At 46.1% G+C, this 20,717-nt stretch overlaps 1 protein-coding gene and 1 long non-coding RNA gene across 2 annotated transcripts; one reads left to right on the top strand and one right to left on the bottom strand.

Annotated features, from left to right (window-relative positions):
• Positions 1-2,883: 2,883 nt before the first annotated feature.
• On the bottom strand, positions 2,884-7,687 carry LOC140420358 (uncharacterized). Its single transcript, XM_072504370.1, has 2 exons — positions 7,401-7,687; positions 2,884-4,825 (listed from the first exon to the last, which is right to left on the bottom strand). Exon 2 carries the CDS (start codon positions 4,466-4,468, stop codon positions 3,461-3,463), a length of 1,008 nt encoding a protein of 335 aa, XP_072360471.1. The 5' UTR covers positions 4,469-4,825; positions 7,401-7,687; the 3' UTR covers positions 2,884-3,460.
• A 47-nt stretch (positions 7,688-7,734) lies between these two features.
• On the top strand, positions 7,735-9,388 carry LOC140420363 (uncharacterized). Its single transcript, XR_011946312.1, has 2 exons — positions 7,735-7,970; positions 9,022-9,388. It is a non-coding gene; the product is annotated as an uncharacterized lncRNA (long non-coding RNA).
• The last annotated feature ends 11,329 nt before the right edge of the window (positions 9,389-20,717 follow it).

The raw sequence follows: 20,717 nt of genomic DNA, 5'->3' as shown, positions 1-20,717 counted from the left end.
ACATTCTCACAACTCGCTGGGTAAAGAGATTTCACTTGAAATCCCTATTGGATTATTGAACCCCTGAAAATGGATTGAAAATGCACGCAGTATTTGACAGAGATTGGATGAATTGTCAGCGCAGATGGGGCAGCACGGTGGTGCAGTGGTTAGCAGTGCTGCCTCACGGCGCCGAGGTCCCAGGTTCGATCCTGGCTCTGGGTCACTGACATGTGGAGTTTGCACATTCTCCCCGTGTTTGCGTGGGTTTCACCCCCACAATTGAAAGATGTGCAGGCTAGGTGGATTGGCCACGCTAAATTGCCCCTTAATTGGAAAAATGAATTGGGTACTCTAAATTTAAAAAAAAGAATTGTCAGCACGGATAGAGATAAATGTGTGTCCTGATAGACATTACAGAGACTTGTTTGAAAGGTGACCAAGGCTGGAATCTAAATGTTGAAGGGTATTTGACATATTGGAATGCATGAAGCTCGGAAAAGATGATGGGATTGCTCCTGTTCATTAAGGATTACATTAGTTCAGTACAGAGAGATCAACTTAGCCTGAACGTTAAGGGTGTGGAATCAGCTTTGCTCGAGATAAGAAATAATAAGTTACAAGGTCTCTTGTGTGAGTAGTTAATGGGCCTCCTAACAGTAGTTACATTGTAGGTAGAGTGTACAGGAAGTATTAAATAAGGCTTGTAATTAATGTACCACAATAATCATGGGTGACTTTAGGCATCAGTTAGGACGATGAGCCTGACGAATATTAATCATGAGGAAGTGACACCACAATGAGAAACTGACATCACACATCAGCAAGGTGACCGATATCCTTCAGAGAGCAATCAGACATTGATCGTGCCCCATTTAACCAATCAGGGACTGATCATGGGCTGCTTGGGCCAATCAGAACCACAGGAAACTACCAGCCATGCGTAGAGGTAGGTACTAGAAAGGGTTAATGAGCTACAATTCTCGAGCTCGGTGCACAACTCAACATGAAGTAAGAGGATAGACTTCAGTCAACAGAACAAGAGACAGCTCCACAGTCACCTGGAAGCTGAGAGCTGGTGATCCAGAGTGAACGGACTGATCCACTGCCTTTGTTAATTATTGTGATTTTGTACTTATTACAATTAACTTAATAAATTCTGTGACAATGTTCTTGTACCTGGAATGGTCTGTAACTAGTCAGGAGCTGCAGGTAACTTTCACAACACAGTCTGACATGTAATTGATTTGAGTGTTACAATTGAGATTGGAGCCAAACCCGGATCTTACAATAGGATCGAATTTCACATTTCATTTGGGTATCCTGCACTAACAGTGATGGCTTTTGTAAACTCCTTTTACAGGATATTAGAAGGGGAGGAGTTACAGACAGAAATTTCACACCAAACATCATATCAAAATGTGACAGAGTCACTCGATCCATGGGAGCTGAATATCATCGACCTTTGAATTTAGAATGAGAAATGTTTGTCTATTCTTCTGCTGAAAGAGATTCTTATACATCACTCAGTGTACAGGCACTGAGCCAGGCTCATCCGAGTGAGGCATCACTAAAAAAATCCATTTTATATTTTGCAGCTCACTCAAAGATGGAAATTTCAGCACACGTTTCTCCATCTTGTATTTTTTAATGTTTTGTTTGCCCGTTAAATATCCTTGCCCTCTGGATGTTTCATTACAGAACTCAGCTCGAAGACATCAAAACTTGTATCCAGCCTTGCCTGTGGGCCCCATTCATCAATTCAACTTTGCAGCAGCTCAGTCCCAGCTTTGGAAACATCTTCATCTTTCTGTGAGGCCCCGGCCCCATTGACTGTGACAGGGTTCATACTGTCTCCCTGAGATTGTTGATGTAAAGTCACATCAGACCCACACTGCCCGATTTCCAATCCAATTTATTTAAAGGTCCCAGAAGCCTGGCTCCAACCTTAAATGTTGTTCTGATCCTGTCAGTAACATTATTTTGGAACTCACTAGTACCACCACATAGGCAGCCATCAACATGCATCATAAAGATGCCCGAGAGTTTCCTGCCTTCGTACCAATAAAGCACGGCAGCTTCTGCCTTCAGGTAGGGACAACCTGACTTGGACAAAACTGATCTAACTGAGAAGTGCCATACACTTGAAACATTGTTCAAAACATAGACAAACTTATTGAACTTCCAAAGTCTTCGATCTCCATCTGGCACCGTAGGTGGTTGCAGAAACACTGCCCTCTGGAGGAGATCCCCCAGCGCAAATGCAGCTTTTATGTTTCTTGACTGAAGGTTCCGAGAAAATGTCACGAAAAGGGCCAAAGAAATTTCAAATTTACCTTTCCCGCTGTGGTCCACTCTGACCTCTTTCTCTCCAAAGACTTCTTCAAATTCCCGCGTCACTGACCTCACCTTGGGCCTTATAAGTTCCATCTGGTTGGACCTTTTCTGTGCAGATCCATCGATGTGATGATGCTGGCTGACCCCTATCTGGGACCTCTGAACACACGCCAAACTCTGTCCAACTGCCTAACTCTTTCTGTTTCACCTCCCGTATGCCTTTATCCCCTCATATTTTGGCAGCTACAAAACCCTCTCGGTCACGGGGACTTCAGTATCGCCCCCAAACATATCCTTGGTGTAAAACCGACAATTCCCTGCCTGAAATGTTCCAGTTATTGAAATTGCATTGAATGGATGTCAAAGAAACAGACCAGAAGCAGCTCCCTGAGGTTCTGAGGAGTCCCCAGTGGTCAGTCAAACTGAACTAAACACGGGTGGTATAAAACAAACAATACTCACCCCGGTATCTGCTGTCCACGGGGACTTTCCTTTAATCAGAGCCGTCAGTGGATCCTGTTCCTGACACCAGACTGTTTTGGGACAAATGTCACTCGGAGTCTAGAGTTGGGTAAAGTTTGGGAATCTTTATTACAAACATGTAGGGAATGCTTCAGCGAACCGAAGCATCTCAAGGAGTAGTTACAATAACACACGTTTATACACAGTACAGTTGCAGCTGTTTTGTCTGCAGGTTAGTGGGAAAGTACAGGATGTACTTTAGCACCTTGATACTGCCGATACTTCCAGTCAAGGATGTTGGGGTCCCTGTCGGGACAGGAGATGTGTTGGTGAAATTTTGGCAGTACACTCGAGGTTGGCCTGGTTGAAGTCCCCGGCCACGATGAACAAGGCCTCCGGGTATTCTGCTTCATTGTTATTTATAGCAGTGCGGTGTACAATTCATCAAGCGCCTTCTTCACTTCCGCCTGAGGTGGGATGTAGACCGCCGTGATGATGGCAGAAGAGAATTCCCATGGAAGGTAGTTTGGACGGCACTTCACAGTCGGGTATTCCAGATCCGGGGAGCAGTAGTTCGCCAGGGTCACCACGTCCGAGCACCAGGAGTTGGCGAGGAGACAAACACTTTCACCCACTCCAGGTTCAGTCCTGGATGTGATTAACAGCAGAATCTAACCCAACATCACCTGTGAACCCTTTGGTGTTTCAGCATGTTGGACGACTGAGTGAATCCCTCCCCACAGTGAGAGCAGGTGAATGGCTTCTTTCCGGTGTGAACTCGCTGGTGTCTCCGCAATCTGGATGATGTTTGAAACCTCTTTGTGCAGTGAGAGCAGCTGAACGGTCTCTCCTCAGTGTGAATGCGCTGGTGGGACATCAGTAGCTGAGCGCTTTTGAAACCCTTCCTGCAGTCAAAGCATTTAAAGGGCCTGCTCTTGGTGTGAGTGACATTGTGGCTACGCAGGTTGGATAATTGAGTGAATCCCATATCACACACAGAGCAGATGTACGGCTTCTCCCCGGTGTGAACTCGCTGGTGTCTCTGCAGGTGGGATAACTGAGTGAATCCCTTATCACACACAGTGCAGATGAACGGCTTCTCCCCGGTGTGAACTCTCTGGTGTCTCTGCAGGTGGGGTAACCGAGTAAATCCCTTATCACACACAGTGCAGATGAATGGTCTCTCCCCGGTGTGAACTCGCTGGTGGGTCTGCAGGTTGTGTAAATGAGTGAATCCCTTATCACACACAGTGCAGATGAATGGCCTCTCTCCGGTGTGAACTCGTTCGTGTCTCCGCAGGCTGCCAATGTCAGTGAATCCCTTATCACACTGAGAGCAGGTGAAAGGCCTCTCTCCAGTGTGGACTCTTTCGTGTCTCCGCAGGCTGCTAATGTCAGTGAATCCCTTATCACACACAGTGCAGATGAATGGCCTCTCCCCGGTGTGAACTCGTTCGTGTCTCCGCAGGCTGCCAATGTCAGTGAACCCCTTTTCACACACAGTGCAGATGAATGGCCTCTCCCCAGTGTGAACTCGTTCGTGTCTCCGCAGGCTGCCAATGGCAGTGAATCCCTTTAAACACTGAGAGGTGAAAGGTCTCTCTTCAGTGTGACTGTGTTGATGCCTTTCCAGCTCGTGTGGGGCTGTGAATCCCTTCCCACAATCCTCACATTTCCATGGTTTCTCCATGGTCCAGGTGATCTTGCGTCTCACCGCGTTGGCCAATCAGTGAAGCCTCGTCCACACACAGAACACCTATACAGTCTCTCCCTGCTGTGAATGGTGTAGTACTTTTTCAGATTGTGTCACTGGTTAATGCTCTTTCCACAGTCAGTGCTCTGTAACAGTCTCACACGGGGTGTGTTTGTGTCTCAGTGCTTTTCCAGACACACTAATGTTTAAAATCTCGTGAAGCAGACAGAATAGACAAACATTTCTCCTTCTAGATTCAAAGGCCGATGATCCCAAGAATTGAGTTACTCAGTCAGTTCTTGATGTGATATTTAGTTTGAGATATCGGCCTCAAACTCCTCTCGTTCGAACTTCCTGCAAACAGATTTTACAATAGTAATCATTGTTAGTACAGGATAGAAACTCAGAACAGACAATTCTAGTTTATATCGAACATTCTTTCCTCTCTCTTCCCCTGAAATGCTGTAAATCTCAATCCCACACACTCCAAGGCAGGCCAGCAGCACGGTTCAATTCCCGTAACAGCCTCCCCGAACAGGCGCCGGAATGTGACGACTAGGGGCTTTTCACAGTACCTTCATTTGAAGCCTACTTGTGACAATAAGCGATTTTCATTTCATTTTCATTGTATCTAATATTCACCCTCCCAATTCTCCTGAAGGTGCTGATTCAGGCTCATTGACAGATCCAAGCTCACTGCTTCCTGTCCTGGACACAGAGACCTGAAAATCTTCATGCAGGCTGCCAGACAGATATATGTCGATATTACTGGATGAAAAATGTGTGTAATATACAGATTGTATTCACTTATTTTCCCTCCCAGTTTTCGTGAAGGCGCTGATCAACAAATCTAAACTCACTAAAACCTGTACAAGAGTAGAGAATCTCCATATAAGTATATTTACTGATTAGAGGTAGGGAAATTCTGAGGAAGAATTTTATTTAGTCATGACAGGGAACTCACTGCCCACAAGGGTTGTGGAAGTCGAGATGATCAATAATTTAAAGTAAAATAGGATGGTTACTTGAAGAAAATAAACTTGCAGGTGAACAGGGATATCGAGGGGGAATGGGACTGACTGGATTGCTGTACAGAGAGTCAGCATTGACTTGAGTTCCCAAATGGATTCTGTCAGTGCTGCAATGACTATAACTGGAAATATATAATGTAGGTACAGTACTACGTTACAAAAGTAGAAATAATAATCCATGTATTTTATTACAGAACCATCAATAATATCTACAATACATACCATATAACAACACTAGACATATCTCTGTCCAATATTAAATTTTTAAAAATTAATTTACGGGATGTGGACAATGCTGGTTAGGCCGGCATTTATTGCCCTTCCCCAGTTGCCCTTCCGAAGTAGTGGTGAGCTGCCTTCTTGAACTGCTGCAGTCCTGGAGGTGTAGGTACATCCCCTGTGCTGTTAGGGAGGGAATTGCAGGATGTTGCCTCAGGGACAGTGAAGGAATGGCAATATATTTCCAAGTCACGGTGGTGAGTAACTTGGAGGAGAACTTCCAGGTGGTGGGCTTCCCAGGTTTCTGCTGCTCGTCCTTCTAGATGGTAGTGGTTGTGGGTTTGGAAGTTGCTGTCTGAGGAACCTTTCGGAGTTACTGCAGTGTATCTTGTAGGTGGTATACACGGCTGCTACTGTTTGTCGGTGGTGGAAGATTTGAATGTTTATGGAAGGGGGTACAATCAATTAGGCTGCTTTGTCCTGGATAGAGCTTCTTTGATGTTGGAGCTGCACTCATCCAGCAAAGTGGAGCGCATTCGATTACACTCCTGACTTGTGCTTGTAGATGTCTGGTGGACAGGCTTTGGGGTATCAGGAAGCGTGTTACTCGTCGTAGGATTCCCAACCCTTGATCTGCCCTGGTAGCTACAGTATTAATATGGCTAGTCCAGTTCAGTTTTTGATCAATGGTAACCCCCAGGATGTTGGTTGTGTGGGTGTCAGCGATGGGAATGCCACTGAATGTCAAGGGGTGGTAGTTAGATCCTCTCTTTTCGAAGATGGTCATTGCCTGGCACTTGTGTAGCGCGAATGTAACTTGCCACTTATCAGCCCAAGTCTGGATATTGTCCAGGTCTTACTGAATTTGGACATGGACTGCTTCATTATCTGAGGAGTTGAGAATGGTGCTGAACATTGTGCAGTCATCCACAAACATCACCACTTCTCACCTTATGATGGAAGGGAGATCATTGATGAAACAGCTGAAGATGGTTGGGCCTAGGATACTGCCCTGAGGAACTCCTGCAGTGATGTCATGGAGCTGAGATGATTGACCTCCAATCACCACAACCATCTTCCTTTGTGCCAGGTATGACTCCAACCAGTGGAAAGTTATCCCCCGATTCCCATTGACTCCAGTTTAGCTGGGGCTCCTTGATGCCATACTAGGTCAAATGCTGCCTTGATGTCAAGGGGAGTCACTCTCACCTCACTTTTGGCAGTCAGCTCTTTCGTCCAAGTTTGAACCAAGGATGTAATGAGGTCAGGAGCTGAGTGACCCTGGCGGAACCCAAACTGAGCGTCCAGGAGCAGGTTATTGCAGAATAAGTGCCACTTAATAGGACCTTTGATGACTCCTTCCATCACTTTGCTGATGATGGAGAGTATTCCGACAGGGAAGTAATTGGCTGGGTTGGATTTGGCCTGTTTACTGACCCCATCAATGCCAGCCATCTCCTGGAGAAACCAGCCCTTTAATTGTGAACATCCTTTTAGCCAGACAAATAAATGTGTCAAGCTGAGGGAGCAAAGGATGTCAATGTCTTTAAGAGAGAGAGAGAGACCTGGGCCAAGCTTTGCAGAGTCCGCACCCTCACTTCCTTTCCCTTCAGTTGCTGCAAGTGACCAATTAAAAGTGAGAATGAGAAAAGGGGGAGAAAATAAAGTGTTTTACTCACAGATGTTGCAGACAGGAGTCTGTGTGAAGCTCAAGCTCATTCAGGGTTCAAGGAACAACAGCTTTGCTCCGCAGAAACCTCCTTTTCCAACTTCCGCATCTGATTGGCGGAGGGGCAGATTATTTCCGGTCCTCCCAGTCTTTCCATTGGTCAACATCTGAGCGGAAAGGTCAGCGGAAGTGAGCTCTCCTGCGCATGCGGAGCTTCCCCTCTCCCTAAGACTTGCGCAGTCCCGGGTCAGGGGAGGGGGACATCACCGACGGCCGGAACTGTCAGCCGGTTGCCTGGACACCGTTTCGAGGATGTGTTGGGGAAGAGAGAAGAAAGGGTGGGGACGGGGCTCGCGCGTCCGCGCGCCTGCGTGTGCGCACTAATGCATTGACGTCGCCGCGGAGCGGATCGATTCCTATTGGCTGATTTAGAGGATGAGCTCCTTTGTGATGTCACAATGTGGAGATTGGACAATGAGTTTCAGACTAAAACTTCCTCCTCTGGGCAACATCTGGGAATCAAATCAATGTCTCCCCCTTTCAGAAGTTCATAATGTGGAGATGCCGGCGTTGGACTGGGGTGAGCACAGTAAGAAGTCTTACAACACCAGGTTAAAGTCCAACAGGTTTGTTTCGATGTCACTAGCTTTGGAGCGCTGCTCCTTCACCTGAGGAAGGAGCAGAGCTCCGAAAGCTAGTGACATCGAAATAAACCTGTTGGACTTTAACCAGAAGTTCATAAGATATAGGAGCAGAATTAGGCCATTTGGCCCATCGAGTCTGCTCTGCCATTCGGTCATGGCTGATCTCATCCTGGCCTTATCTCCACTGTCCTGAGAGTTCTTCAGAACCATTGAACCCGATTAAAAATCTGTCCAACTCTAAATTTACTCACTGTCCCAGCTCCACCGCACTCTGGGGTAGTGAATTCCACATATTCACAGCCCTTGGGAGAAACAGTTTTTCCTCAACTCTGTTTTGAATAGGGCAGCACTGTGGACCAGTGGTTAGCACTGCTGTCTACGGTGCTGAGGACCTGGGTTCGATCCCGGCCCCGGGTCACTGTCTGTGTGGAATTTGCACTTTCTCCCCGTGTCTGCGTAGGTTTCACCCCCACAACCCAAAGATGTGCAGAGTTGGTGAATTGGCCACACTAAATTGCCCCTTAATTGGAAAAAAAAATAATTGGTTACTCTAAAAAAAAATTTTTTTTAATTAAAACTGTTTTGAATTTGCTACCGCTTACCGTGAGACTATTACCTCTTGTTCTGGAATGCCCCACAAGAGGCAGCAGCCGCTCCAAGTCTACTTCATCTTTCCATTTCTTTTCTCATCCTGAGGGGTCATTGGTAACTTGCAGCAACTGTAGAGAAAGGAAGTGAATCTAGTCTATATGTTCCACACATTTTGAGTTCAGTAATATAGACATATTTATGTCTGGCAGTCTGCATGGAGCTTTTCAGGCCTCTCCAAGATGGGAAGCAGTGAGCAGGGATCTGTCAGTCAGCCTGAATCAGCACCTTTAGAGAATTAGGAGGATGAACATTACAGAGTGAGAATGGAGGGAGAGTGTGTTGGATGGAAACTAGAATTGCCTGTTCTCAATTTCCATTTATAAATTCCTTTTACAGGATATTAGATGAAGATTTGCAGAAAAAAAACGAACGTCACGTCAGGATTTGGAAGAGTCACTTGGTTTATCAGGACCTGAATATCATCAGGAAAACTATCACTGCAAAAGACACTTCTGGGGTGAAGGATTGCCAGTCAGGCAAAGGAACAGAATGGAAGTAAACACAGGAATGAAGAATCACATTGGGCTGGTTCCAGGAGAATTGAGTGACAACTTCAGCGACAAAACCATGGAGTGTGATTTTTGATTGTCTTAAAAGTAAAAGGGCTACATTCTATTTGTAGTTTAAGGGATACGTTCCCTATAAAAATAGTGTTTAGGCATTGTTGCTTCTAGTTTGTTGCAGTAAAAATCATAAAACATGATGTTTTTGTCTTATGTCTCATTAATTTGTTCACTGGGTATAGAATTTATCTTTTAAAATTCCTGATCTTTTCAGAGATCTTACACAGTTGGTTTTGAGTCACAAGTTTCAACTTCCCATTCAGCCTCAGGCAACTTGCTGTCTCTTTGTTGCTCATGTCAATGACAGCCCAGTAACAGAGCTGAGGGCTGGAGATGCTGTGACCCATTGTAGGAGCTGGGATGAGTAGAAAGAAGAACCGTTGTTTCTGGTTGAGCTTTGTGTGAGGTGTCTGACCATGATGATATATGCAATAGCTAACCAGGTAATATGTTGTGATGAGGGTTTAGAAACAGACCCTGGGTAGACGAGTTCAGTGAAGCTGTGGGCTCGTCAGCTGTCCAGTGAAACCAGGCATCCAACAGCCACATAGACCTCGAATATTGGACACTGGGTTTAATCCTGTTCTGTATTAAACAGGAGACCTAGTTGATACTGGGTGATTGTGATATAGTTAATCTTAGCCTTTATTCAAAATTGAATAACATTGATTCAAGTAAAGTAACTACCATGTCAATCTGTCAGTAAAGTGGTGTCAGTTCATGCAGATCCATGTCTGAACTCAATTCCATCACTTATTTTTGTTACTGACTAGACTGTCTCTCTCTTCTCTCCTCTCTCTCTCCTGCCTCTCTCAGTCTCTGGTGCTCCTTTCTCTCTGGTGCCTCTCACTCCCTCTGCTTCCTCTCTCTCCCTCTGTCTCTCTCAGCTGCCAATCACTCTCTCTCTTCAGTGCTTAGGAAGGCAGGTGGGATAGTTTCCTTTGGTAGCCGAGGGCTGAGATTATGAGAACAGGGAGATTGTGCTGGAACTGCATCAAACACCAGTTAGACCACAGCCATATTACATGAAGGATGTGATCACACGAGAGAGACTGCAGAGGAGATTTATTTATTTATTTATTTAAATTTAGAGTTCCCAATTAATTTTTCCAATTAAGGGGCAATTTATTTTGGCCAATCGACCTACCCTGCACAACTTTGTGTTGTGGGGGTGAAACCCACGCAAACGGGGGGAGAATGTGCAAACTCCGCACGGACAGTGACCCAGAGTCGGGATCGAACCTGGGACCTCATGCTGCCTGCTGCAGAGGAGATTTATGATGATGTTACCAGGGATGGAGAATTTTAACTATGAGGAAATATTGGATCTCCCCAGTGTGAATTCGCCGGTGTACAGTGAGTTGCTCCGATCGCATGAATCTCGTCCCACAGTGAGAGCACCTGAACGGTCTCTCATCAGTGAACAAGCTGATGGGGCATCAGTTCCCCGGACGTTTTATAGAATTTCCCACAGTTTAGACATTTGAAAGGTCTGTCTTTAATAATAATCTCTTGTCACAAGTAAGCTCACATTAACATTGCAATGAAGTGAAAAGCCCCGAGTCGCCACATTCTGCCGTCTGTTCGGGTACACGGAGGGAGAATTCAGAATGTCCAAATTACCCAACAGCACGTTAGATAAACTCGGTCAGTTCTCACTGGAACGACGGAGGTTGAGAGGCGAGCTGATAGAGGTTTACAAGATTATGAGTGGTATGGACAGAGTGGATAGTCAGGTGCTCTTTCCTAGGGTAGGAGAGCCAAGTACTCGGGGACATAGGTTTAAAGTGCACGGGGAAATGTTCAGAACAGATGTGCAGAGCAGGTTTTTTACACAGGGTGGGAAATATATGGAACGTGCTGCCTGGGGAGGTGGTGGGAGCCGGTACCGTCGCGGCATTTAAGGGACAACTAGATAAATATATGAATAGGGTGGGAATGGAAGGATATGGACTCCATAGGTGCAGACAGTTTTAGTTTAGGCAGGTACCAGGGTCGGCGCAGGCTTGGAGGGCCGAAGGGCCTGTTCCTGTGCTGTATTGTTCTGTTTTTTTTAAAATTTAGAGTACCCAATTCACCTTTTCCAATTAAGGGGCAATTTAGCATGTTCAATCCACCTACCATGCACATCTTTTGGGTTGTGGGGGTGACACCCACGCAAACACGGGAAGAATGTGGAAACTCCACACGGACAGTGACCCAGAGCTGGGATTGAACCTGGGACCTCGGTGCCGTGAGACTGCAATGCTACCACTGCGCCATCGTGCTGCTCTTGTATTATTCTATGTTCATCTCTTTCGGGACTCATGGGAGGAAACCGGAGCACCCGGAGGAAACCCACGCAGACACGGGGAGAACGTGCAGACTCCACATAGACAGTGACCCAAGCCGGGAATCGAACCTGAGACCCTGGCACTATGAAGCAACAGTGCTACCCACTGTGCTACTGTACCACCCCAATATGATCCCACTAGTATTTCAGCAAGGCGGATGACTGCATGAATCCCTTCCCACAATCAGATGAATGGCCTCTCCCCAGTGTGAATTCGCTGGTGGACAGTGAGTTGAGATGATCGCCTGAACCCAGTCACACAGCGAGAGCACCTGAACGGTCTCTCATCAGTGTGAATATGTTGATGGGCCATCAGCTCCCAGGAGACTTTATAACATTTCACATAGTCTGGGCATTTAAAATGTCTCTCATCAGTGTGAACATGTTGATGGTACATCCGTTTTCCAGAGCTTTTAAAGAACTTCCCACAGTGCAGACATTTAAAAGGTATTTTGTCAGTGTGAACTCGCTGGTGTCTCAGTAGGGTGGATATATGAGTGAATCCCTTCCCACACTCAGTTCAGGCAAATGGTCTCTCCCCGGTGTGAACTCGCTGCTGTTTCAGTCGCTTGGATGAATCAGTGAATCCTTTTCCACACACACAGCAGGTGAACAGCTTCTCTCCAGTGTGAACCCGCTGTTGTGTCAGCAAGTTTGATGACCAAGTAGATCTCTTCCCACTCACGGAGCAGATGAATGGTCTCTCCCCAGTGTGAATGCGTCGATGAGTTTCCAGCTCAGACGGGAAACCAAATGCTGCCTTACAATCCCCACATTTCCACGGTTTCGCGCCAGTGTGAATGCGCTTGTGTCTTGACAGGCCAGAAGATTGGCTGAAACCTCGTCCACACACACAACACATGTATGGTTTCTCTCCACTGTGAACGGTGTTTTTTCCTTCCATGTGAATTGATGGAATTCCCTGCCCAGTGAAGCAGTTGAGGCTCCTTCATTCAATGTTTTCAAGATAAAGATAGATAGTTTTTTGAAGAATAAAGGAATAAAGGGTTATGGTGTTCTGGCGGGAAAGTGGAGCTGAGTCGACAATAGATCAGCCATGATCTCATTGAATGGCGGAGCCGGCTCGAAGGTCCAGGTGGCCTACTCCTGCTTCCAGTTCTTATGTTCTTATATTATGTTCAAAACCTGTGAGGCCGGCACTCGGAAAAGGTGACCTTGAAAACTGCCAGATTTTCACAAAAGAACAACTGATTCACTGATATCGTTCAGGGAAGGGAACCTTCCGCAGGTCTGGGCCAGAAACGTTTCGGGCCTCTGTGGTGGGGGGAGAGTGAGAAACGATTGAGAGCAGAGGCGGAGAAGGAGAGGGAATTTATATTTCCAAAATTCAACCAGAACATTGACAGAATCTCCCAAACCCTCAACCTCTGCCTCCTTGAAGGACCAAGATATCGGGTCTGTGAACACCATCACATCCAGGTTTCCCTCCAAGGCACACACAGTTCTGACAGTAAGTAATGGGTGAGCAGAAACTTTCTCCACTTCAGTATTGGGAAGACATTGCGTTCAGCCCCTGTAACAAACTCCTTTATTAGCCACTGACTCCATCCCTCACCCTGGTCATTGTTTTGAGATTGAGGTTGAAAGAGATTGTCCAAATGGTTGGTGTGATATTTGACCTCGTGACTTGCTCCCAACCACATATTTACATCATCTTGAAGACTGGATTCCACCTCAGTAACATCGCCTGACTCCACCCAAGGCTCAGAGCATCTGTTGCTAAAACTCTGATCTATTCCTTTGTTATCTCTGGGACATCTATGATCCTCAAATTGATACTTCCTGAGTATTCCTGATTTTATTTACTCTGTCTTAGGTGGCATCACCTGAAGGTGTCAAGACCTCAAGACTTTGTAAGGTGCACCTTGTACACCACCTTCAGCGGTATCAGCGTCACACACAAAATCGAGGCGTTTTGCCTACGCAGCACACACCCCTCCTCCAGCGCCACAGCCAGCTTTTCCTCCCACTTCGCATTAACCCCTCCATGGACACCCCATCCTCCTCCAAAACCCTCCTGTAAATCACCGAGACGATTCCCTGTCGCCACCCCCCCCCCCCCCCCACCCCCTCACCTTGTCCGCTGACAACACCACCTCCAACAGAGAGGAGACAGGCACTATTGGGAAGATCGGGAAGACCTTCCTTGCAAAGTCCAGCACCTGCATGTACCTAAAACATTCTCCCCACGCCAACCCAAACAGCTCAGTCAGCCCGTCAAAGCTCATAAACGGCCCTTCCAGAAACAGGGATTCTATAATTCTAACTTTTAAAAAATATTTTAGAGAAGCCAATTATATTTCTTTTCCAATTAAGGGGCAATTTAGCATGGCCAATCCACCCAACCAGCACATCTTTGGGTGTGAATATAATTCTAACTTAGGATGACCACTCGTGTGCCCTACTGAACTTAACTTTACCCCTTGTCATTGTCAGCAGTCCCTTCTTGGTGCAATATGTAGATAGTCCAACGAGGGGAGGGGCAGTACTGGATCTGGTATTGGGGAATGAGCCTGGACAGGTGGTTGAGGTTCCAGTAGGGGAACATTTTGGGAGTAGTGAGCATAATTCCATATGTTTTAGGGTACGTTTGCCACAGATTTCTGGGCACTTAAGGCAGGACGTCCCTTGAGGTAGTAGGATCCAGAGAGCAGGAGTTACATCCTTTTCTTTCCTTCCCTGCTTCCACCCTGCCTCCTCATTAAGACACTGGGACACAAAGGGTGACCCAGTTTGATGGACAGTTTGTCTCTATTCGAAACAATGGGGGACAAGCTCCACCCAGCTATGAAAATATTGCCCCCAACGTGATGGCGGCCGCACATGCTCAGTGCTGCACATTGCCCCCAATAAAGATGGTGATCATTAACCGGGACGACTTTAGGGATCTTTGGCCCCGCTCAGTACAAATGGGATTGCTAAGTTTTTGAGGGAGTTTGTAGATGACAGAACCTTTATAGAAATCGTCCCGTCCACAAGCCGGTTCCATCATACGCTCCGATCTGCAATTTGCCGCTTACAAATTACAGATCCAAGAAAAAAAGCATCCACCCCTCACCATTTCCCGCATTGTGCATGCTTCATTCACTGCCCCTCATTCGCTCCGATTGGTTGGAGGACCAGCTGCTTCCATTCAGTCCTCCAGTCCCGCCCCCTATTACTAGTGGTCCGGAGCCGCCATCAATCATTCCCCTGGGCATTGTGATCTGGAGCATGCGCAGTGCGGTTGATGAGGTGAGACAGTAGCGCGCAGGCGCAATGCTGTTGTTCGTCTGGAGGAGAGTCCTTTGTCCCGGGGAAGCAAAGTTAGCATCAGGCGGTGGGAGGGAGGATCCGCAAACCCTTCACAATCATTGTCAGCTCCCTGATTTGCAGCTGCGGGGCTTCTCCCTCCTAGGAACAGGCCCAGGTTAAAGGTCACCATCCTGCTTCAGCGACTGGAGGATGGTTCACATCAGAGGATGGGGGAGGGGAACAATAAATAAGAGCTGACACTTTGCACTCAAATCAATGAGGACTCTGATCTCTGGAACGGAAGGAAGCCCTGGGAGGTGGGCGGGGAGGATTCACAAACACCCGCTGGAGGCCCCAAACTGCCAAGAAGAACCCACAGATCCTGATTTTGAGCTCCCGGGGCTTGTTTGCTTCAGCTGTGGCCGTCTTGGTGAAACAACAGAGTGGGCGGGGCATCAGGATTCCAGTGACCAGGAGAGAAAATTACCGATTTATTCTCACTCTACACAGAGGGACTTGAGAACTGAACCCAGCCAGAGTGGAGGGAGCGGGTAAACTGTAAGGAAAGGAATTTTGAAGGTGGTTTGAAAGGTTTGGCAGACTGACAAACTCTCATGGTGAAAATTAAAGGTAAGCCTGCATGGGTCTGTGTGAAGAGGTGGGCGGTGTTGGGTGGGCTGCTGACAGAAATGTGAGGCCAGGGAGGGGGTGGTTGGCTGCCAGAACGGTTGGAACAGAGTTCTACATAGGTCCAGTTGACGAGTCAGACACCCAAGCAGCAAATCTCAGTGGATTCAAATATGGCCCATAAAATGTGGGCTGGTTTGTCACCCTGGGGTTTGGATTCCAGCATAGGAAAGAGGAAGAACGTATGTGATGAGGATTTACTGTTTCGCAGAAAGAAGTGCAGAAAACTTGTTCCATACAAACGAGAATTGTCTGTCCTTTATTTTTATTCGGTGTTGACAATGATGATGTTTATAAACTCTTTTTATGGGAAATTTGAAATCTACAGGTGTGAAATCGTCCAACCTGGAGAGACACAAGGACATCCACACCATAGACAAACCTTGGAAATGCGGGGCCTGTGGGAAGGCCTTCATATCTCCATCCCAACTGGAAACTCATCTGCGTAGTCACTCAGGGGAGAGACCTTTCACCTGCTCCATGTGTGGGAAACAATTTAATCGATTGTTCAACCTTCGCACACACCAGCGAATTCACACTGGAGAGCGGCCATTCATCTGCTCTGTGTGCATGAAGGGATTCAGCAGTTCATCACACCTGCTGAAACACAAGCGTGGTCACACTGGGGAAAGACCGTTCATCTGCTTCAAGTGTGGGAAGAGATTCACGCAGTCACAAAACCTAATGAGACACAGGCGAGTTCACAAATAACTTTTGGAAGTAGATTCAGCTGAACGGGTGATCTCAGTGTCAGTGACAAAGAAATCAATGAGCTCCTTGCACTTGTTCGAAGTCAGGAGAGAGATTTAAGAAGATGATCATGAAGAACAGAATCTGGGTTGTCCTTGCTTCCAGGAACAATCCAGAAATAGTGACCAGTTTAGGCAGAGGAGAGCAGGGCCAGGTAGAGCTGGATGTGTTGCTGCTGCCTCTGGTAATCAACAGTTCAACCAGTTGATAAGACTGCGCCAAGTGAAAAGGGAATTGGTAAGAGTGAGAAAATGGGCAGCAAATGATCTCAAGTTTACAGATGATAAAAGTTGGGATGCTGGTCAGGAGTGTGTTGGAATCATCAAGTTTAAAGATAACAGTTGCATAGATGTTGGTTTCAGAGCAAACACACTGAGGTGAGGGCTAGGTCAGGTAATATTATTGAGCTAGATATAAACAGTCTTAGTGATGGTGCAAATATGTAGTCAAAAGCTCATCTGGTCAAATATGACATTGAAATCTGCATTAGTCGCACACAGTGCGTGTATCACCTACAAGATGCACTGCAGCAACTCATCAGGCTCTTTAGACAGTACTTTTCAACCCTTGACCACCTCATACGACAAGAACAGTAGACACATGAGAACATCATCACCTGCAGGTTCCCCTCCAAGCCACACAACATCCTGACTTGGAACTATGTCACTGTTCCTTCACTGTTGTTGGGTGAAAATCCTGGAACTCCCACCCTGGCTATGCTGTGACTCAACCTACACATCATGTATTACAGCGGTTTGAGAAGACAACTCACTACCATCTTCTCGAGGGCAATTTGGAGTGGGCAATGATTTCTCCCAGCAATATCCACTCCCTGTGAAAGGATAAAATAAACACAGTTTCCAGCGAGGTGGATGGTGGCTAGAGAATGGAGTTTGTAGCAGGGCCATAAGACAATGGCTTCACTATTTATTTTTAAAAATAAATTTCGAGTTCCCAATTATTATTTTCCAATTTAGCGTGGCCAATCCACCCACGCTGCACATCTTTGGGTTGTGGGGACGACACCCACGCAGACACTGGGAGAATGTGCAAACTCAATGACTTCGCTATTTCCAATGTTTAATTGGAGGAAATGTCTGCTCACCCAATTCTGGATGTCAGACAAGTCAGGACGATGTGTGAATTGGAGGTGGTGGTTTTCATATACACCTCTTACTTTGCGGAAGTTGGGGGTTTGAGATTCTGTCAAAGTTATTGTTCAAGTTAGACCATAAGACATAGGAGCGGAAGTAAGGCCATTCAGCCCATCGAGTCCACTCCACCATTCAATCATGGATGAAGTTGTAGTTGTATAAAATCTGTCTCTTTCACTTCTTGTCTCTCCACTTCTATTTGTCCCCTTCTGCTCCCAAAGTGTCCAGAGTCTAGTGTCGGCCCTCTGACCCAGGTGACCGGCCGCCATCTTGGTAGAAACAAAGTAGAAACTTGGTAGAAGTGGCGCATGTGTGGCCATTTTGGTGAAGGAACCGGAAGTGGAGGCTTCAGGGTCCCAGTGACCAGGAGAAAAATCATTCTGAACCCTGGACCAGCTCTACCCTCCCATCCAATAATTTTAATATTCAAACATATTTTTCAGTTGACATTTTTGAAATACTCTCGTACTGCCCACTGCAAAACCTTCATTGAACTACCTGTATCACAATGGCAGTTGAGCAAAACTCAGTGAGTTCCAGGATCTGCCTGAAAATGCAGCGGTATGATTCACTAATTAATTTTAAAAGAGAGGTGGATAGTTACCTGAGTATGAGAAGGTGCATGGCGAGGGACATGAAATGGGAATGACGGACTGAACAAGTCCGTTCTTTCTAAAATTCAGCACAGGAAAGATGGGCTGAACAACCCCCATCGCCCCCTCTTGTGCAATGCACCTCTACGATTCTCGGAACCTGAATGGAACCAAAATAAAATTTGAAATCGTTATTGGTCATTTTACTAAATGTAAAGAGTACACTGTCCATCAAGAGCCACTTAAGAGCAGAATAAACAGGAGCAGTTGGAGGACATAGAGCCTGCTCCACTTTTTCTCCATGTCGCCATTTTCCTTCTTTCCCTCTGTATCCAATAATCTCTTGAATTCAGTCTTGAATATACTCAGCGACTGAGCATCCACAGCCTTCAAGGATGTCGAATTCCAATTGACAAACTTGAATGAAGAAACACCTCATCTTATTCACATATCGCCACTAACATCTCAAGATGTTTTACCGGAGGATAGGCAGGCAGGGATTCCTACAAATAGTTGTTTGCGGTTCATTGCAGTTCCTTGACAAGGTATCGGCTTTATTCTGACTGTTGTGAAGACTGAGCTACCTTTGCTGGTACGCCTGCTTTCCAGAGATGATCAGACAAGAGTAATGCTGCTGGGCTCAACGCTTTTTCATCAACAATGATTCGGCCTCTGCAGGAAATTGAGAGAAGAGGCAGCATCGCTCTTGGGCCACACAGGATAGTACTGGTTAGATTCAATGTCTTTATCCAGAGGGTGTGGAACTTGCTGTCACAGGGACTGGTTGAGGAAAACAGCATGAATGCACTTAGCAAGTTGCAGACACAAGAGAGAAAGGAATAGAAAGACCTCCAGACAGAGAGAAGTGATAGGCTCATGGGGAATATATACACTGACACTGGGTACAGTGACCTGTTTTTGTGCTGTCCATTGAGTTTCATTCTACTTTGATTCTTTTTACAGGGTATGGAATGGAAAAACTTACAGGCAGCAAACTCAAGATTTGAGAGCCTTTTGATTTGTCAGGATATGAATATCATCGGCCCCTGAATGTGGAAGGAGAAATGTTTGTCTTCTATCTGTGGGAAGTTCAGTGTGACTGGAAAAAGCACCGAGACACATACATATGCAAGTGAATGTGTTCCAGTGAGCTGACTGTGAAACGAGCCTCAACCAGTTACACAGCCTGAAAAAACATCCCATCATTCACAGCAGAGAGAAACTGTACACGATGTTCTGTGTGTGAATGAGGCTCCAATCTGGACAGACACAAGGTCATCGGCACCATGGAGAAACCGTGGAAATGTGGAGGTTGTGGAAAGGGGTTCAAATCTCCATCCCTGCCGGAAGCTCATCAACGCAGTCACACTGGTGAGGGACCATTCACCTGCTCCCTGTGTGGAAAGGGATTTACTCAGTCAGCACACCTTATGAAACATCAACTTGTGCACAGTAATAAGAGATCTTTTAAATGTTCTGACTGTGAGAAGAGCTTCAAAAGTGAAATGGATCAGCTGAGACACCAGCGAGTTCACACCGGAAAGAGGCCATTCACCTGCTCCGAGTGTGGGAAGGGATTCACTCAGTCAGCCAAGCTGCTCACACACCAGCAAGTTCACCCTGGGGAGAGGCTGTTCCCTTGCTCTGTGTGTGGCGAAAGATTTAATCATTTATCTAACCTGCAGAGACACCAGAGAGTTCACACTGGAGAGAGGTCGTTCACCTGCTCTGAGTGTGGGAAGAGATTCCTTCACTTCTGGAACCTTGCTACACATCAACTTGTTCACAGTGATCAGAAACCTTTTAAATGTTCTGACTGTGAAAAGAGCTATAAAACTACATCTGATCTGCTGAAACACCAACGCACTCACACTGGGGAGAGGCCGTTCATCTGCTCTGTGCGTGGGAAGAGATTCACTTGGTCATCCCACATGCTGAGACACCAGAGACTTCACGAGTGACTGCAGGGGTTGGATTCTGCTGTTATTGCTGCTGTTAATCACATCCAGGACTGAACCATGTTCATTCTGACAGCTGGAGTTTGTTTCTGTTGATAATAATCCCTGATACCAGTTGGAGTTTAATATTTTGATATTTGTCAAATAAATTAATGTTTCAGACACACACTTTGTTGGGTCCTTAATTTCTCCAGGATAAGAGGCAACTAATTTGTGTCCTGTCGCAGACTGCTCCATTTTTTGGACTTTTCTCCTTTCTAACTCTATATTATTTCAATTCTCATACCTTATTACTTCCTTGGGTTTGAGGGTGAGACCCACACAGACACAAAATACTGTGTTTTCTGTATTGGACAATTACATTAAAATCTGGAACACGTGTAGATATGGATTGGTGTCTCCATATCATGCGTATAAAGTATTGATGTTCTCTAGTTATGCTCTTCCCCACATTCTCTCCATATCCTCTCTCACAAAACCTTCCATTATTTTAAACATTTCTATTAGGTTATCCCCTCCGCCTTCATTTCTAAGGACAGAGGAGACCCAGCCTGTCAATCCTTTCCTGATATTTTATATGTACCTACACATTTCTGGTTTCACAATTATAAATCTTCTTTGCACCCTCTTCAGTGCCTTGGTATCATTTTATAATATCGTGACCAGAACAGCATGCAGTGATCGGTGAGATACTTGATCCAAGAGTCACAGATAACCCCAAAAATGGGACCAAGCTAATG

This window comes from Scyliorhinus torazame, chromosome 5 (assembly GCF_047496885.1).
Source record: "Scyliorhinus torazame isolate Kashiwa2021f chromosome 5, sScyTor2.1, whole genome shotgun sequence".
NCBI classification, from domain to species: Eukaryota; Metazoa; Chordata; class Chondrichthyes; order Carcharhiniformes; family Scyliorhinidae; genus Scyliorhinus; species Scyliorhinus torazame.
The sequence above is the reverse complement of the archived record's forward strand: the minus strand, read 5'-3'. Positions and strand labels throughout refer to the sequence as shown.

Coding starts and splice junctions, on each gene's coding strand:
- LOC140420358 (XM_072504370.1), bottom strand. CDS start 4,468: ATGGAGAAACCATGGAAATGTGAGGATTGTGGGAAGGGATTCACAGCC.